This window comes from Linepithema humile, chromosome 3 (genome assembly GCF_040581485.1).
Source record: "Linepithema humile isolate Giens D197 chromosome 3, Lhum_UNIL_v1.0, whole genome shotgun sequence".
Classification (NCBI taxonomy): Eukaryota; Metazoa; Arthropoda; class Insecta; order Hymenoptera; family Formicidae; genus Linepithema; species Linepithema humile.
The window spans coordinates 4,405,220-4,422,992 of NC_090130.1; the positions used below are offsets into that span (position 1 = coordinate 4,405,220).

At 34.2% G+C, this 17,773-nt stretch overlaps 1 protein-coding gene across 1 annotated transcript in view; it reads right to left on the bottom strand.

Moving 5' to 3' along the window:
* The window catches only part of LOC105676546 (acetylcholinesterase-like), a 111,539-nt gene that overhangs the window by 21,133 nt on the left and 72,633 nt on the right, over nucleotides 1–17,773 (bottom strand). Inside the window, exons 4-6 of the mRNA XM_012374545.2 lie at nucleotides 10,916–11,068; nucleotides 6,221–6,384; nucleotides 3,084–3,241 (exon numbers count right to left, since the gene is read on the bottom strand). Of these exons, the coding sequence (XP_012229968.1) occupies nucleotides 3,084–3,241; nucleotides 6,221–6,384; nucleotides 10,916–11,068 (475 nt within the window). The remainder of the gene's footprint in view (nucleotides 1–3,083; nucleotides 3,242–6,220; nucleotides 6,385–10,915; nucleotides 11,069–17,773) is intronic.

Below are 17,773 nucleotides of genomic sequence, written 5' to 3' on the forward strand. Positions count from 1 at the left end.
TACTTTATAGTTAGTAATAAAATTTACTTCATATTATAGTACAGTAGGTATAATAGATAACATGCAAAAGTGGAAAACTAACTCCATCATCTAAAATTTTTCTCTTCCGCGTGACATAAAGTGAGATGGAATAGAGAAGAATGAAGAACGGTATAAATTTCTTCTATGGCTTTCACTTCAGGCATATGAAATTTAAGCAACTTTTTCTCTTTTTCATAGGATTAATGTAAAATATAAGATGTGCTATTATAGCATTACACATTTTGTATTCATTGAAATGTTGTATATGTGTAAAAATAAAAAAAAAAAGAATATTTCTTTAATGAAAAATTATCTTCATTACTGCTGTTGACTACCCCTTCTTTATGTTTCTTTTTTTTAAATATTGTTTTTGATAATATTTTTGTGATATTTTAGATGTTATCTCGCATTACAATGTATTATCATCAAAAAAAAGAAATTCAAGACTCAAGTTATTTAATAATGTAAAGTATTGAGATGGTACGTGCCAAAAACATCGCAACACGATGATAGAATAAAATCCAATAATCTGTATTTCGTTTGGCCTCGTTATGTATTACATACTATGTATCAATATGCTATGTTAAATAAAATTATATAAACTTTATCGAAATTATTTGTATATTACACATTTTCTGACGTAATATTTAATAATTACAATAATTATATTATAATCTTTAATAATGTAATAATTAATAAACCTGTATCTCATAATCACCTCATAAGAATCACTCGATTAAATAAAAATAAGGTTGTAATAGTGTAGCCCCATCGGTTCCCGAAAGGGACTTTGCGTTTACAAACATCTAAGGTCCTTATCGGGTGTACTAATCAGGACCCGATCACGAAGTGAGACTTGCCTGATCAGTTCCTTATCGAAGCCTTATTAATATTTCCGCTCGGAACACTAAAGGCATTCCTGAGAGGGTCCTTATCAAATCCGGACCAAAATAACCTCGTTAACTGGTAATAAGGAAAAAGTTCATTCGGTCCTGTTCAGGCCCTATTCGGGCCAACCCTATTAGGATAGACTCGAAGAAAACCTTATCGGGGCCTCATAGTACATCGGGTATACTTCTACTCTGGTAAATATAAATCAACATTAAAAGATTAAAATAGATTAGCGATAAACTTTATAATAATATAGGAATTTTCTAGCAAATTTAATATTTTTTGTACAAATTTTTAACAATATCCAACAACGTCAAACTTAAATCGATCAGAAGTATCGAACAGTGTAAATACAATTTTTTTCTGATATTCTATTAGTACATATTACGATGTTGGATGAAAAAATATCAATAAAAGTTAAATATTAAAAAAGAAATATAAAATTGAATAAATATTAAAATGATCCCTCAATAAACGAATCATTTGAGAAATATTGCGAAATACGTAGAATATTATCTGTAGAATGATATTATTCAAACAGCACGCTTGTTTGCTGTTACAAAATCAAAATCAATAATGCTTTATACCGGATTCCACCCAATATAATTAAAATTGTAATGTATTACTATAAGTACGGTCATTACAGCGTTATTGTATAAGCGGAAACTTTCAATTACGCGTGATTTTCCATTATCACACAAGCGGTATTGAACAGAAAACTATTGGAAACGAGTACGTGCGCAATCGCTTGCCTCGTTTCGCGCAAACAATCGCTGCTGTTTAATCCGATATATTCCGGATAAACAGAAACATCGAACTTATTTGCAATAACAACCGGTCGAACCCGCGACTACTGATTTTCCCGAAATGCGCGAAACTCCTGTGCATAGCGCAATGTCAATCGCTGATATAATGAAATGGTCAACAGTGCTTGAAACGTAGGGCCACGTGGCCGATATCGATCGAATAATAACTGAATTATTTACCGCGCTAGCGTTAAGAGCATAGGAAATTGGTAGGAAGAATATTATCCGCGATCGCAATTTTGCATTTTCTTACGAGAAAATTAAAAAAATCGTACACTAGAATTTGAATTTGCCTTTAACAACACATTTTACCGTCGCACATATTACTAACGTAATAAAATATTTACGTAAGGAGAAATAGCATCAAGATATTCACGTAGCAATCTTGCGAAATCGCTTTGATCTTCTGTTTACTAAAATATTGGCACAGCTGCCATCAAAATTTATAACATAATAGTGCGACGTAATATTGCTATTGTGACACATTTTATGACAAGAATTCTCTTTTAACATTACGGTTATCGGAATTTCAAGGTCTTCGACATTTCTTTTTAAAAAATGATCCTGTAGAAAAAATGTGATAAAAGATATATTTTTTGATAGCAAAAAAAAATAAAATAAAAATTTATTCAATTTGAGATATGGATTTTTAACTAAAGCGAGAAAGAACGAAAACATAGTTTTAAATGTCTCAATTACTTTTATGCCACGTACATTTAAATCGAATTTCTTCCTTATGATACATTTGAAAGCATTCGTTTTATTGCGATTGTTGAGATACTGCGATTAAAATAATTTATTGCTCGAGATATATAGTATATTACATCAGATTATAGAGGAACATGGTATTCGCGTGACGATAAAAACGATCTTTTGCACGCTTCCGGTGAAAATTACCGCTAAGTAGGGCGTTGATTAATTTTGTATGAGATTAAGAATGTTATTGCAAATTCAATGTTATGAAATGAATTGCGGGAGTTTGAAGACCATTGACCGCGCGACATTATCAGTCGTAGTTCATAACAATCATGCTCGAATAAAAAGAGTTGTATACTCCGATATAAAAACGCGACGAGCGCTAAGCGTGTTCGTAGAATAAAAAGAAAAGATGGAAAGAACGCGTGACGAGTGTGCAGTCCTCGTCGCAACACTATATCCCGTGTAATCATAACGAGCACATCTCATCAAGGACGGAAATGTCTAGACAAAGCACACGGATGAGTACAACACTCGTCACGTGTAGAAACGCTGAAGTGGTTGCGCCACGAATGCGAAGGCGCTCAATGAGTCAAGGACTAATTAGTCCGCGCCGTGTGACATGCGGGGTTTATAGCGGGGAAAGAAAATCCCATCTCCGTCACGTACCTGGTATCCCCTTTAGTCGCGGCAGGAAGTCGTTCCAAAATGCGCAGGCTGTCGTGCGAGGACCTTTGCCGAAACCCTTCTTTTCCGCGTTCAGAATAAAGTACTCCGGATGTTCCTTGGTATAAGGCGGCCAGTCGGACTCGGACTGCGTTGGCTTCCTGAAAAATAATTCAAGAGGTAAAGGTGGTTGCGTCACTCGCAAATCGTGGGACGAGCGCCTAGGGACGAGAAGCAGCAATCGACAGGAAAGAGGCGGAGGGTGGTGGAGAGGCGAGGCGAAACGATAGAAAACGAAGAGTAACGAGGAGAAGAAGGCGCGGCAAGTTGGATGCAGAACTGTTCGACTTCAAACGGAATCGAGATAAAATCTCTGTCTCCGATAGAGGAAGCGCGACGGTTCTCTTTCGATAGAAGACGTCGGAAGTTGCGCGCAGGCACGGACATTTGTCGGGAGCGAGGTAAAAGGGAAATGCTGCGGTGAATTTTGTACGCTTGCTACTTTGCGATATTTACGAACGGTTGCGTCATTATTACAGTACGTATCGAGAAATCGGATCCTCCAAGGTAGTGTTTTTCAAAACGTGTGCCACAGAATAGCATAGTGTCCCAGAAAATGCTTCAAATGACATTTTCACGAAGTATCTATAGAAAAGTGAAGTTTTCGATATTTTATTTCGATGATTTAAAAATAAGTTACACGAAAACCTTTTAAAAATATCGATTTATTAATTATATCTATTGAATAATAATTAAAATAGATAGACACTTTGAACGATCCGATTTCGCGCAAATTGGATTTAAAAACATCGGAATAATTGAACGTTTTATTCTGCCAACTTTCCATGTAACGGTTCTGCAATTTACAGTGACTTTTACATTAGCAAAATTCTGTAATTCGATTCTATTAAAGAAATATCTAGTTTAAAAACATGTGAAATATTCAAAAGTTATAAAAAAGTGATACCATTATTTGTTAAATCAAAAGAGATTAACTTTTCAAAAAGTAAAAGAATTTTCTGTAATTCTGTATTTATTAATTTATTAATTTCAAAAATTCAAGATTATAGAAATCAAGTTTGACAATTTTATGCGCTTGCTTGGTATATTTTTAGACCTATCTTTCACACTGTATATTATATAATGGTAAAAGTAAACCTCAAATGTATCGCGCGTGAAGGCAATATGTCGATTGAACGTCAAAGGAAATAAAAAGCGTATCCTATCCACAGAGCGATACATCATAATAGTCTTAAATCTCGATAAATCTTGCAGAACAGGAAATCCCTCTTTTTTTCATCGACAGTTGATATATGGAAGCATATTCTTGATGAAAGTTGAGCAATCTTATTACTAACAAAAAATATAAAAGCTTTCCGCAACTTTCTATGTAAATAAGTTAGCTGATTTATTACTCAATATTTCATTAAAGTATAAATATCCAATTGTGCAATTAAATGTAAAATATTTTATGAATGTATTTAATTTAATGTATAATTATATATTACATAATTATATCGAGAGTGAAAATAAAATAAAATTAAAGGTATTAATTTTGTCTTCTATTTAATTTTACACATCGGGCTCGTAAAGTTTGATTAAATCCTCGGTGAATTTATGGTCTCTTCAAATGATAATTCGAGTATCTTTAATCAATTTGAATACCTCTCTCGCAACAATTGACTAAAGTCTATTGAATGAAAAGTGTTTAATGTAAAATTGTAAAAGATAAAATTTGCATCTACAGACATGTAAAATAGTACTAATCTTGAAAATTATCACTGGAATTATTTTTCTTAATATTTTTGAAACTAAGTTTTAAAGCTCTGATAATTGCAACTGTAACGACAATAAGTATAAATCGATATTTTTCTTATTTCAATAAAAATATTTAGAAAATTTATATAAATATGTTTGTAACAATATAATCATAAAAAAATTTTATAGAATCAAAATTTGATTACTATATTTTCAGCACACAATACGATGAGTAAAAACGTGAAATTTGTGTTGTAAATTTCTCTTTATACTTTTTATGCTTTTTATACTTATAACTAAGCCTGTAAAAATGATCCTTGTCCTAAGTACCCCGTGCGCGATATTAACATTTCTGTAGTAACAAATGAAAGTTTAGCTGTAAATGTGTTAGCGAGTTTCGAGCGAAATTACTCTTTTTCGCAGTTATAATTTGAATTTAAATTAACTTCGTTTCGCACATCAGCAAATTTGTCCGGACACGTTGGCTCCATGATGTATTTCAAGTTACAATTTCATATTATATTAGACATTTTAACTATAGTATGTACAAATTTCGATTAAGTATTTCGCTAACTTTATGAAATATTTAATCGTTTATCGTTTATCGTGATTTTTCAAAATATGTGTAATTTATATTTAAAGCATATAAACAATTTCGAAGGTTGCAGATGTGTAATTAATCTTCGCACATCATTACCATATATAATGTAAAAAATTATGTTGCTTCAAAATCATATACACGTAACATTTTCAACTATAAAAAATGCAATAAAAATAAAGAATTTTTGTTAAAATTTTTGATATATAAAATAAATAAAAATTTTGTTTTATTCATTTTGTTCTACTTTTTTTCTCATTTCTAGAATTTGAATAAAAATCAATTTGTTTTTTATTTTAATCTGTTAAACATTTTTATTTATAAGTTTTATCGGATATAATAAAACAAAATATCATTCATTGAAGTCAGTTTGCAGTGCATTTTTTGCACAGAAATATATCAAATATATGCATAAAATGACTATCAAAGTCGTCAGCAATCTGTTCAATGCCGAATCGGCATTTATATTTCAATCGAACATTGCCGAGCAAGTTGGGTAATCTTTACATTTGCATCTATGATTTGTGGCCTTTACTTCTTATAATCTAGTCGCCAATGAAGCGCGACATAGACATTGTCCTTGACAAAATTGATCCCGGCGTCCTCTTCACATGTCTAGTGCAATATCGTGACATTGCCGAGAATTTGTTAGCCTTCACATTTGCGCGAACCTTTTGCACCAATACTTTACATGAATCAATACATATACTTACTTTTACTTACGTCAATCAATATGTACACGATAATGTATGACTTACAGTACACGCGCGCAGTATATACTTACCCTGTGTACGCGAATCGCGAATAGTACAAAATCATTTCCAAAGCCAGTTCTCGCTCTTTGTCGGTGTATTTCAGCGACGAGTTCAGGGGATGCCCAAAGACGTATTCCACTTCGTCACCATGCATCACGCCCATCCATTCGCCCCACACATTCGTACTTGTTCTCTGCAACACAATGTATGTCCCGTCGTTAGCTCTTCGACTATCATTACGCTAGAGATAACAGTGTGTTTATTACGGCATTTCTAACTCTCGAAATTAAAGATGCAAAATGTACTACATAGTTTTATACTTATGTTTCAAAGTTTTAAAAATATACTGCGACTATTGTATTTGACTTCTAAACAAATTTCGATTTTTATTTATTCATTTGTTGATATAAATTAATAATTTTCGAAATAAAATTAATTTTTTCTCTATAAAATGGGATTCAAAAAATAAGTAAAAATATTATTAATTAAAAATTTTTATAAAAAATATATATATATTCCATTCTTTTTTTTAATTAAATTAAAATGCTGAGGTGCGCGTATAAAATCCGTAGAAAACAGTACGGAAGGGTCGAGCTCCAAAACGTTCACGTTTGCAATAGCGTGATCAGCACGTCGGGACATATGATGGGATATCGATTTTAGGTCGATACAGATGCGTCCTGACTCCTCGCAGCTCTAACGACGACAGCCGAAATTGCGAGGAGCGGAAGCGAGCAACGCGAACGAGCGACAAAAGAAAAAAGAAAAGCGTGTACTTTCGCGGGAGCCATCGTCTAACCGGCGGGTAAAGCCGTTATTAAGATTACGGCTAGCGCGCATGAGTAATGACATCCTCTTTACTTTCAGCAGCGCACGCTTCTACCGCGCGCGCCGCCGCCTGATAAATTACCTTCTACGCTAATTGCTCGAGCCTTCGCGGCTCGAGCTACCGCGGCATTTCGCTTACGCGCGTTTCACGGTCCGCGGCTCGCAATGAAGACAGAGGGTAGCGTGAAGCGAGAAGACGGAAAGGAGAGGGTGGCGAAGAAAGAAAGAAAGAAAAAAAAAAAAGGCAAAGTGAAAAGTGCAACGCGAAAGGTTGCGAGAGAGACGGCGAGGCGGGCGGAAGGAGCACGGAAGCGAGACGACGTGAGGAGGTGTACGCGCGAGAAATGTGGAAGCGGGAGAAAATAGAGTAGTGAAAAATAGGGAACGCGAGAAGTAAATGAGTGGGAAAGTGCAGTGGGAATGGGGATGAGACGCGAAGGGTGAAGGGCGACGTCAAGTGTAGGGAAGGAGTGACGCGATCAACGGCGCGGATTAGATAAAAGCGCTATTTTTCACGCAAACTTTGTTCGCGAGTTGACGATAGACGCGTCGCGGATGGTGCAACGAGGGAAAATATATACGGGCCGTTTTACAATTTGATACTTTCGAATAGACTACATGAGAGAAATCGCTCAGGTGAATTATTGTCAGCCGGGATTGATAAGCTAAAGCGTTTGGATTTTTCTCTCCTCGTTCGCATACTATTATCTCCCGTTTTGAACAATTTATCGCGTGACTCTGTTGTACCTTCACAATGCAATATTGTTTTATTCGTCAAAAACTTAGCCAAACGACATTTCATTACGAGTGAACCGCTTTGCGGTCGGCTGTCAGGCGATCGAGATTTGAGAACTAATGTTTGTAATTATTTAGTACATGCGAAATGATAGCCGCAACTGAAAGCGATATGATAATCAAGATAATTTCGAAATTGACAATGCAAACGCAAGCCCAAGTTTCCCTCGCTGAACTAAGATTCCCATTTGTAGTTTGACTTCAGTCGTCTGAATATTATTACATGTCCTGCTTTTGCCAAACTTCGTATTTAGTTCAAGGAACTTCTCTCGCAGCGGATCTGGGAACTGAAATTAAGTATGCATTTCGATAAAAATAGTGTTACAGCGCAAGATGTACCACCCTATTAAAAGTACTCTCCCCATATTTCTGAGCTCTATCTCCAGCGAATCTGCACCTGAGCAAAAATTAATTGCTAATTACTTACAATCTTTTCTCGAGATACCTTCTTCTATTAAATTTTTTTTCTCTGCTCCTTTTTGCTACTCTAATCCCCTCTCTCGTGAAACACACGTATTTTCGGGTTTGTTCGACGGTAAATTCTGTGCGGTTAGTTGCCGTGTCTCGCGAGAAAAACCCTCAAAATACAGATGATATTACAGTTACGTGAACAAGATATTCATTTTTCATTTATTTCCACTTGAAATATACACCTCGCGTAAACTTTTTGCTGTTTTCCAGCAAGACCACTCCACGGCTACTAGGATGCTCGAGAGGGCGCAAAGCACGCGCCAAGCACACAAGTGGGATACATCGAGATCATGTTATCGTCAAATTGAATCGCGTTTCGCGATTGCCAGAATACGAAAGCATGGAGCGACTTGCAAAAACGATATAAACGTGCCAACGAACGTTTATTTATTATCGGCATTCGATCGAATGTTTCACTCGATTCACTACGCGATAAAACACATTGTGTTTTTACTACTACATTTCTTCCCAAATAAAAAAATTTAAATATAAGTTATTATTTTTCACAAATTCTTTTAACAATTATTTTTTTCTAATGAAATGTTCTAAGAATCTAATCAATATTTTTCTACAATTTTATACAATGTATAATATAAATTATCCTTTTATATCGCATTCTACAAACTTTCTTACAAAATCTTTCGCTACAAAATTTCGTTAAATTCGTGCTTACTTCAAATGGATAACAAAATTTTTAACAGTTACATATCAATATTTTTATTTCGAGAAAACTGAACATTTGCCAAGTATATATTGAACTGTTTCACTCGCTTCGGTGCAAGTTTCTGAAGTTTGCTCAAATATTTCAGAAATGCCCTGTATATAATGCATTCATAAAATCTAGATCTATTAGGGCTTAGGGATCCGCCGATCGACAAACTTCGGATTCCAGGAATCCGCCAACTTTGGGAATGTAGAGTTCAGGTTTGAGTTATAATTCGTTCCAATCCAAGTTCAAGTTTTGGAACATATGAAGCAACTTTTCGGCTTGAACACTGCGATATCAGCTATCGCAAAGAATTCAATAACGCGGCACATGTAGTTTGAATTGAGACGTCCATGAGAAAGAAAGAGAACAAGGGAAACTCGGATTTCCTTGCGATTTCCGTTAAGCTGGATTTGGCATGTGGCCACAGACCACTTGTCACTGGATTCAGTGATAAGCCGTGCGTCGATTTCATCGATTTAAATGTTTCATCTATTTTTATTATCTGTATTATATATATGTATTATCTATATTCAATATAAATATAATTAAAAAAATTTTTTTTTAAATATTTACAAAAAAATTTACATGTTACGTGACATTTGTTGCATCAAAATTTATAGAAATAATAAAAATTATATAGGCAGCAACGAACGTGTTAACAAACATTCAAAAATTGCAAAAAAAGAACACGATCAAATCTTCGTGAGTGAAATTGTTTCGAAATTCAAATAGTGTTACTAACGCGCTACATTTTTTAGACAGCTCTCCACAATTATTGTGTTTAACAATCAACAAGTTTTTGACGGAAATGATTTTGTGTACGAGATAAACGCGATGAAGGGCCGGACATGACAGCATGAACTGCGGCGAACGCGATATTGTGTATAACGTTCGTGCACGCAGCGATATAACGTCCGTTCGCGTGAGTTTGCATTTCAAATAATTTCGGTGGTCACGAGGAGGCGAGGGGAGTAATTGTACAGCGTTATGAATGCGCACAATTTGCCGCATTCTGAATCTAAACGTTACACACTCCGATGACACACTGTTAGCGGTGTGTATTGTCTTCCGTTATGATTACAGCTCGCAAATGCGCGACGCCAACAAAACGGCGAAGTATATCACGCGATTCGTGTGTGATTGATAACACGGATATTTAGTTATTACGCGCTATCCAAATCTTCGCCACACACTTCATCGCGGCAGCAGGAACGCGCCCCGTGATTGATTAATGTTACAAAGCGAACACCGTGTGATTGAAAATTAACAGAACGTTGTCGCTTATATCAAGACAGTTGTTTTCACGATCACATCGCCGTTATATTCACTCATCTCTCTAATTCCGAAGGGTTTTCTCTTTCTTTCTTTCTTTTTTCTTTGCCCGTCTTTCCGTTTCGTCCCCTCGGCTATTTCCATCGTGAAATCTTCTTATTGCGTTATGCAAGCGGCTCAGAATCCAATTTACATAATACTTTTGCGGTAATTTCTCGGTCTTGTAAACTCTGTTCTTTCAGTTTACTTTGGGAGAAAAGCGGCACAAGCTCAGCACAACAATCACGCTGCGCCGAGCACATATAACGCAAAGATAATAACGTTGAAAGCGTTGATTTATCGATGCGCGCAGTAATTAAAATGCTTCAACACATTCGCGATTTAATACAATTTAGATATTCTCACCTCGTATAAATCATAACCGGTCGCCACGTAAGAACCTTAATAAATCAAAGCGCAAACGACTTTTCTTATTTGCCTCGTAAATTATGAGGATCAATTGTGTCACGAGTATCGTGATATAACTTTGAAGTATCGTGTAACGACGGTTTGTCGACTCGCCGCTGTTTCTCGATGACGTGTACAAACGCTGTCGATGACTAATGTCCATACTACTAAACCAGACGTGATAACAAAAGTAATCGCTTACCTGTGTGAAGAAGTAGTAGTAGACGTTCATACCGCGGGCCGCGAATAATTCCGCGAAATATGTGGATGGGCAGATGAAGAAATAATCCCCCACGACGTCCGCTATCGCTCTCTGATTCAAATAGCCATCCTTTATCCGATCCCAATCGGTATACTGAAACAGAAAACCATAAAATCCATTAGAGATTTATCAATTTAATCAATCGATTTAATTAAATTTAATCAATCAAAAGCTTGATCTTGAGCGACAAATTTAAATTCAGTTCTACTGCACCTCACAAAAAAAGAATTACGATTCCACAATTTTTCGACATATTATAAGAAATTTTAAAAATAAAAATTACAGATTTATCCAGCTTTTCTGTTTTAATAAGTAAAATTCATAAAAAAGCAAAATATAATGAGATTTTGTTCATTATTTTTTATTAGTCATGATTATATGTTTAAGCTTAATTAAATTTCGACTTTATAAAATAATTCTGTTTTTAAAAGAATTAATCTATCCGCGTTTTTAAAAACTTTTCTTTCTAAAACATTTTCAGTGTTTTAATTTTAATTAATATGTATTATAATGTAATATATATTTTTAATTTGATGATGTATCAAAACGCATTATTAAAATAAATTAAATTTTTAAAAATCTTTGAAAATAAAAATTACATAAAATAGAATAAATTATTAAAAATAAATTCCTATATAATGCGCAATATTTTGTTCATTACGCCTTTCTATTTTTCGTTGTGTTAACGATTTTTTAATTATGTAAAACACAACTAGGGATTAGACGACAACTTAGGAATTAAACGAAATTACATCGATGATGCTTGGATCACTTTGTATTGTATACATATTTACACTCAATTTTCCACCAATCGAAACGGTAAACAAGCGTGTGTTTTCACGAACTTATTCCGTTCAATCGTTCGCGCGTGTGCAGGATTAGCGATAAATTTATCAAAGACACAAGTTCTCCCGACGACCTTTATGTGCGCCGTATGTACCGTCGTAAACGGAAGACATCCTCGCCGATGTGCCTTGTTCCTGGCTACTTAATGAAATGTACACGGAACTCGAGGTTTCACGCAGCCATGAAACGCGGCCCTTGACAAAGCAACTTTGACGTGGCGTTCTGCTGATCGGAAAGTAATTAGCGGTCGGCTAGCAGAATGGAGCGCTTTGAAGAGTGACATTACCCGAGTACATAACAATATCGATTTTCCTCACGACCACAACCAGCTTGTCACGCACTAGAAAACTTGTTAGAAGTGTTGTGTTTATTAGATCTTCGATCTTTCTTATGGAATTTTGTTGCGAGAGCATGCGTTTTGTCATATTTAATTATTGTCCTATTCAATTTTATCCTATTAAATACATTAGTTAAACTAATTTTTTTTCTTTTAGAAAAATGAACACATTATGTAATATAAAGCTAATCGCTGTTTTTATTTAGAGTATATAATATCGTTAATCCTATTTTTAATACTAGATATTACGTGAAAAAATATACTTTATGTCCGTTCTTAACCAGTTGAGTGGTAGATTTTTCCGAAAGATTTGTGCCAAAAGCGGTAAGAGCCAAAAGTTAAAATATCAAAAAACGGTGAAACATGAGTTCAAAGTTTTCGAAAAAGCAACTTTTCGGAATGAGTGTGAATCCTCCTCCCCCCGCGCCCTGGGAGGCAAGGGGGGGGCAGAATAGGGGTGAAAAATGTTAAATGACACCATGGGTCGAGTGGGGATCATTTGAAAGGGCGTTTCAAAACAAGAACAATGATTTTTGAAAATGTTTATTACGACTTTCCAGTTCAAAAGTGGAAGTGGATCAAAAAAGGGAGGTGGACTTCCGAAAAGCGATCATCTCCGATTTGACTTATATTCAGCCTAAATACTTATTTTATCTAGTAAATAATATTCCCAAATGGATTTTTGGCGCAAATGCTTCCTCCGCCCCCAGCCCCCTTCAAAGGTTCAAAAATAAAACTGTTTTTGTTAATTATTTCAAAAAGTATTGATTGTACGAAAAAAGTTGTCAAACAAAAAATGAAGCTCATAAAAAGCTCTACAAATAAGGTGTTATACATATTTTACCTAACTCCAATATTTGAGTCGTTTTAACAATTAACAGTCGCCATATTGGATCCGCCATTTTGAATTTTGCAATTTTGACAACAGATTTGAATTCAGCAGCCCAAAAAACCTTAGGATATCAAGTTTGGTGCAAATCTGTTGAAAATTAGTGGAGTTATTTAGAAATGTACATATATGATACATTACCACGTTTGGCACTTTTTTCTTTGTACATATATGATACATTACCAATCAACTGGTTAAATTTTTATTCTCATAAATAAACGAGAAAATCAATATCTATATATTTATATCTAAATCTGAATTCAATGAAGTTATACGACTTTTAATGCATTACATAAACTAACTTTTTTAGAAATATCGAAATAGCGAAAAATATTCAATATAGAAAAATACAAAAAATTTAAGAACCTCTAAAATTATTGAAATTATTAGAAAACTGTCATTTTTTACATTATTATTGCCATATTATAATAGTCAATACAAAATAAGTAGCTCTTAAAATTTCAGACGGTGACTTTTATAATGTTATAAAATCATACATCTTTATTACATTAAACACATTGATTGTTTTCCTTTGTACTTATTTTAAAAGTTCTTTTATTGAATTAATGTAAGTTCTTTTATTGAAGAAAGAGAAATAACCTCGCATTATATCGTTGGAACTACCATCAAATGCGACTTTTCAAACACATTCCGGTTAATTACTAGCATTTGATGATCTTATTGTACTCTTTTATGTATAGCTTGTTCGTACCATAGTTTGAAAGAATGGCAGTTACGCGAATGAAAACGGCGATATGTGCTAATAATTGAAATATTGGGTGAATTTTAGTATTAAAAAAGTATTTATGATACTCAGTGAACTAATAACAAAGATAGATATTTTGTAATCGATCTTCTGAAGCGCATAAATACGCTTTACGTATCTGTCGTCACATGTGCCGAATGTATAAAGAATCACGCAAGAACTACTTAAGACAAGAAATTAAAAATTCTCCCAAATTAAATTGTATAAAAATATGAATCATAATAAATAAATAGTAAAGTCCATTTTTCAATCAATTTTGAAAAGATAGCCTTGTTAATAAAATTCAAAATTACACTACAAACATATTTACTGTTAAAAATTAATAAGTTTTTATTAACAATTTTTCACTAATTTTTTTCAAAAACATAGACCTCACATTCTGCAAAAGAAAGTTTGTATAAAAAAAGAAAGCGAATCATTTTTAGATGCTTTTGAATGTGTTAATATTTATTATATACAAGAAAAGTAAAAAAATTGAATTTTACATTGTTTTCTGTTATATGTAGTCATGATATACTGAAGTAATATTTCCACAAATGGTTTTTACATGTAAAAATAATTCTTGCTTTTCGCGTATTTAATTTACACGATAGCTTCCGATAAACGTGTTAACAATGCACAAATCGAGGATTACCAATAATTCGTTTCCGGCGACAGTGCTATACGAGTCTCGTTATTTTTGTTCTCGCTTTTTCTTCTTTATTCAACGCGATCGTGTATTTGCCCGTGTAACACACGGTTATAACACACACGAACATATTCCGGAAAATAAGGAAGCGCCGTTGGAAACTGCATATGGGTATTCCGTAAATCACTCAAGAAACACAAACTACACCACGGTGAATTTTCGCCGAACAAATATTTTCGGCAGAGATATTACACCGTAGTGATTACAATTTAAAAAATTTTAGTTCGCTAGAAAAAGTGGAATAAACCTTATTGTTTGCAAAATCAAATGTACAATACACTATCAGACAATAAATTCTATTAATTTCTATTAAATTTTATTCTTTCTAAAAGTACCATTACACAATAAAATGATCAAAAGAGCGAGTAAAAAATATGAATTAAATGTGATAAATTAAAAAAAAAAACAAAATCCGTGGTTAACAGTAGACTGAGTTTTTTTTAAGTAAAATGTAAAAGTTGATTTTTAAAAAAATGTCTATGCGCAAAAAATTCTTTTACACTACTCTGTGTAATTTGTGTTTGCGGTATGACATGAAAGGTAAAGATAGCATTTTAATTACGGTCGTTCAACAAAAGCAAACGAATCGATAAATATTCCCTTTCGAGTCAAATTTGAGTTTCATCGGCCGATAGAGGGCAACTCTTCTTGATTAAAAAAATATTGCGGTTCGTTATAATCGCAATTACATGGAGCATTGTCTCTGGTTCGCGAGAAATCGACGTGCGCGCAAAAAAAGACCGGAGGGCGTAAAAAGCTGCGTGGAAAAAGAAATAAAGGAAACAGCGAGATAGGCGTTCCAATTAACGGTTTTTTACTTTACGCTCCATCCGTATCCAACGTGGCAGTGAGAAATGCACATTTAATAATATAACCGTGACCGATCCTATTTAGCAAAGCAAGCTGATGCCGGCGTGCATTTTTAACGCGATCCGCGAGACTTTCATACATAAGTAAACGGGCCAACAATCACGAACAAAAGCTGAAATTATTATGTCTGAACACTGCTTTATGCATCATGTCGCCATTAATTATGAATTACTATCGCATTATCGTGAATTACTATATGAAGTTGGAGCGCGTATAGTATTGTTGTGATATTCCTACGTTTCTCTAGTCTGACGCGCATGTGCGGATATTAACCTCTTGTGGAGGTATATGCTATTTAAAAAATACTCGTTGTTGCCGCAGAATGTATATATGTGCCGTCTGGAAAGCATTTGTTGCAGCCGCGAGGCATATAAATATAAACACTATCTTAAACTATAAATTTTTACACTCTGCCTCACCGAAATAATTACTTTAACTTTCGTAATTAATCCATGATATCTCAAATTAATTATCCAAGATGAATGTTTCTGGATTTATTAAAAATACTCGAATCTCATCTTTAAAGAAAACTTGTTTCGCTGCAATTTTTTTACGCGAAGATATTAATCGATTAATTATATCGATCCGCGATCACATGCCGAGTGATTTCGATTCTGGGGCAAAGCCGATTGATTCTGGCAGTCTCTCGCACATGACTCTCGCTCGATCTACGCTACTACTGGTCAGCTGAGCAGCTGATTGTAGTAACTGTAATATAGCGTAATAGTTACGCAACAGCTTACGCGCGCCGCGTTCATTCATAAATGAAGCGCGCGTCGAATGTTTAAAACGTTATAATTTGGCGAAAAATTGATGTGCAGCAATATGCAGCAGAAACGAATTTTCTGTATTTCGCATTCCACAAACGGTAAATTATAAAATATAACAGAATTTTCTTACACAACTATAGAATATTTGTTCATTCGTAAATAATATTGATGTATGGCTAGCAAAGTTTGAATTTATTTAGTCTACTAAAAGGAATGATAAATTTAACGAGTTACTGGCTGCAAAGCAAGGCGTGGAAATATGAATGCACAAAACTTAATGACAAACTTCGAGAAGTGGCGTGGCAATTTCCATCTTTTAATACTCGTCTTTTATTTGCACTCGAAAAGGCGCAATTACTTTTTCTAAAATAACACGCAGAACGTTTGAGAAACTGTATTTCTGTTTAATTTATTCATGGAAATGGTTCGATACAGCACCAGAATGAGTGCAGAATGAAACGTAACGGAACGCATAAAATAGAAAAAGCACATGGCACGTGCGAAAATGTTATGATGACGTATAGCAGAAGGCAGAGCGAAGGAGAAGAGAAAGGAAGGTGCTCGTAAGCGGCAGGCACGGAATTAATAAAAGAGATCAAAGTGATTTTACGTTGTTGTCTTACGAACCCCTTCGATATGGAAGCTGTATATATATATATATATATATATATATATATATATATATATATATATATTGGTTGCAGCAGCAAAACATGTAATAGTTATCGTTATAATATTCGCAAAATCTGTGCGCCGATCAATAGTGACTGCTTCGCGCTCCTGTGGCGCCGTGCCGAAAAGATCAAGAGAATAATAAGAAAATATAGCGTAATCTTACGATCTTTTGCTAAAATTAATATACATATATTATAGTTTTCTAAAAAAATGCATAAATTTTTACTACTGTTCCATTTATATTTGACCCATTTCTGTTAATGCAATAATTCTATGTGTGTAACATTCATGAATTTCAGTTTTTCAATTTTTTATCTTCGCAAAAATAGCAGACTAAACGTCAAGATTTATAATAAATCAAACACCAATATATCCTGCAGTTAATTAATTAATTAATATTCAAAGATGATAATGTTCAATTGTATATGCATATGTCAAATACTATTTATTTCAATAAATCGTGCAAATTGACATCTGATATATGGTCCATTAATTCTTTATGCTGCAAAAAGGAAACCCCGAAGCGACTTAGCGACAGTTACAAGTACAAGTTAGCTAACAAGAAGAGCGCTCGAGGCCGATGAATATAGCCGGGATCTCGCTGAGTGGTAGTTTGTAAAAAAATATGGGTCGCAGTGTGCCGCTGTGCCTTCTGCTCGACGTGTATATACACTTCTGTGTAAGGAACGTAATTCGGATGCTATCTCAATCCCGTGAGAGACCTTGGTTTCCAGAGTTCAAACGCGTTTAGCGTTCTAAAGCGCTCTGTTTGTCGGTATATAGATGTGTAATTAAAATAAAATAAATTAATCTGTACTATTTTATTTTGTACTCGCTTTTAATTAGCGGTTAAAGCGGTAAAACTGATACATTTCTCCAACTTAATTTCAGCTACTATCGTATCTTTCAGTTAATATCTATTATTTTCACGTTACCAGTTGTACGTATCTCACATAT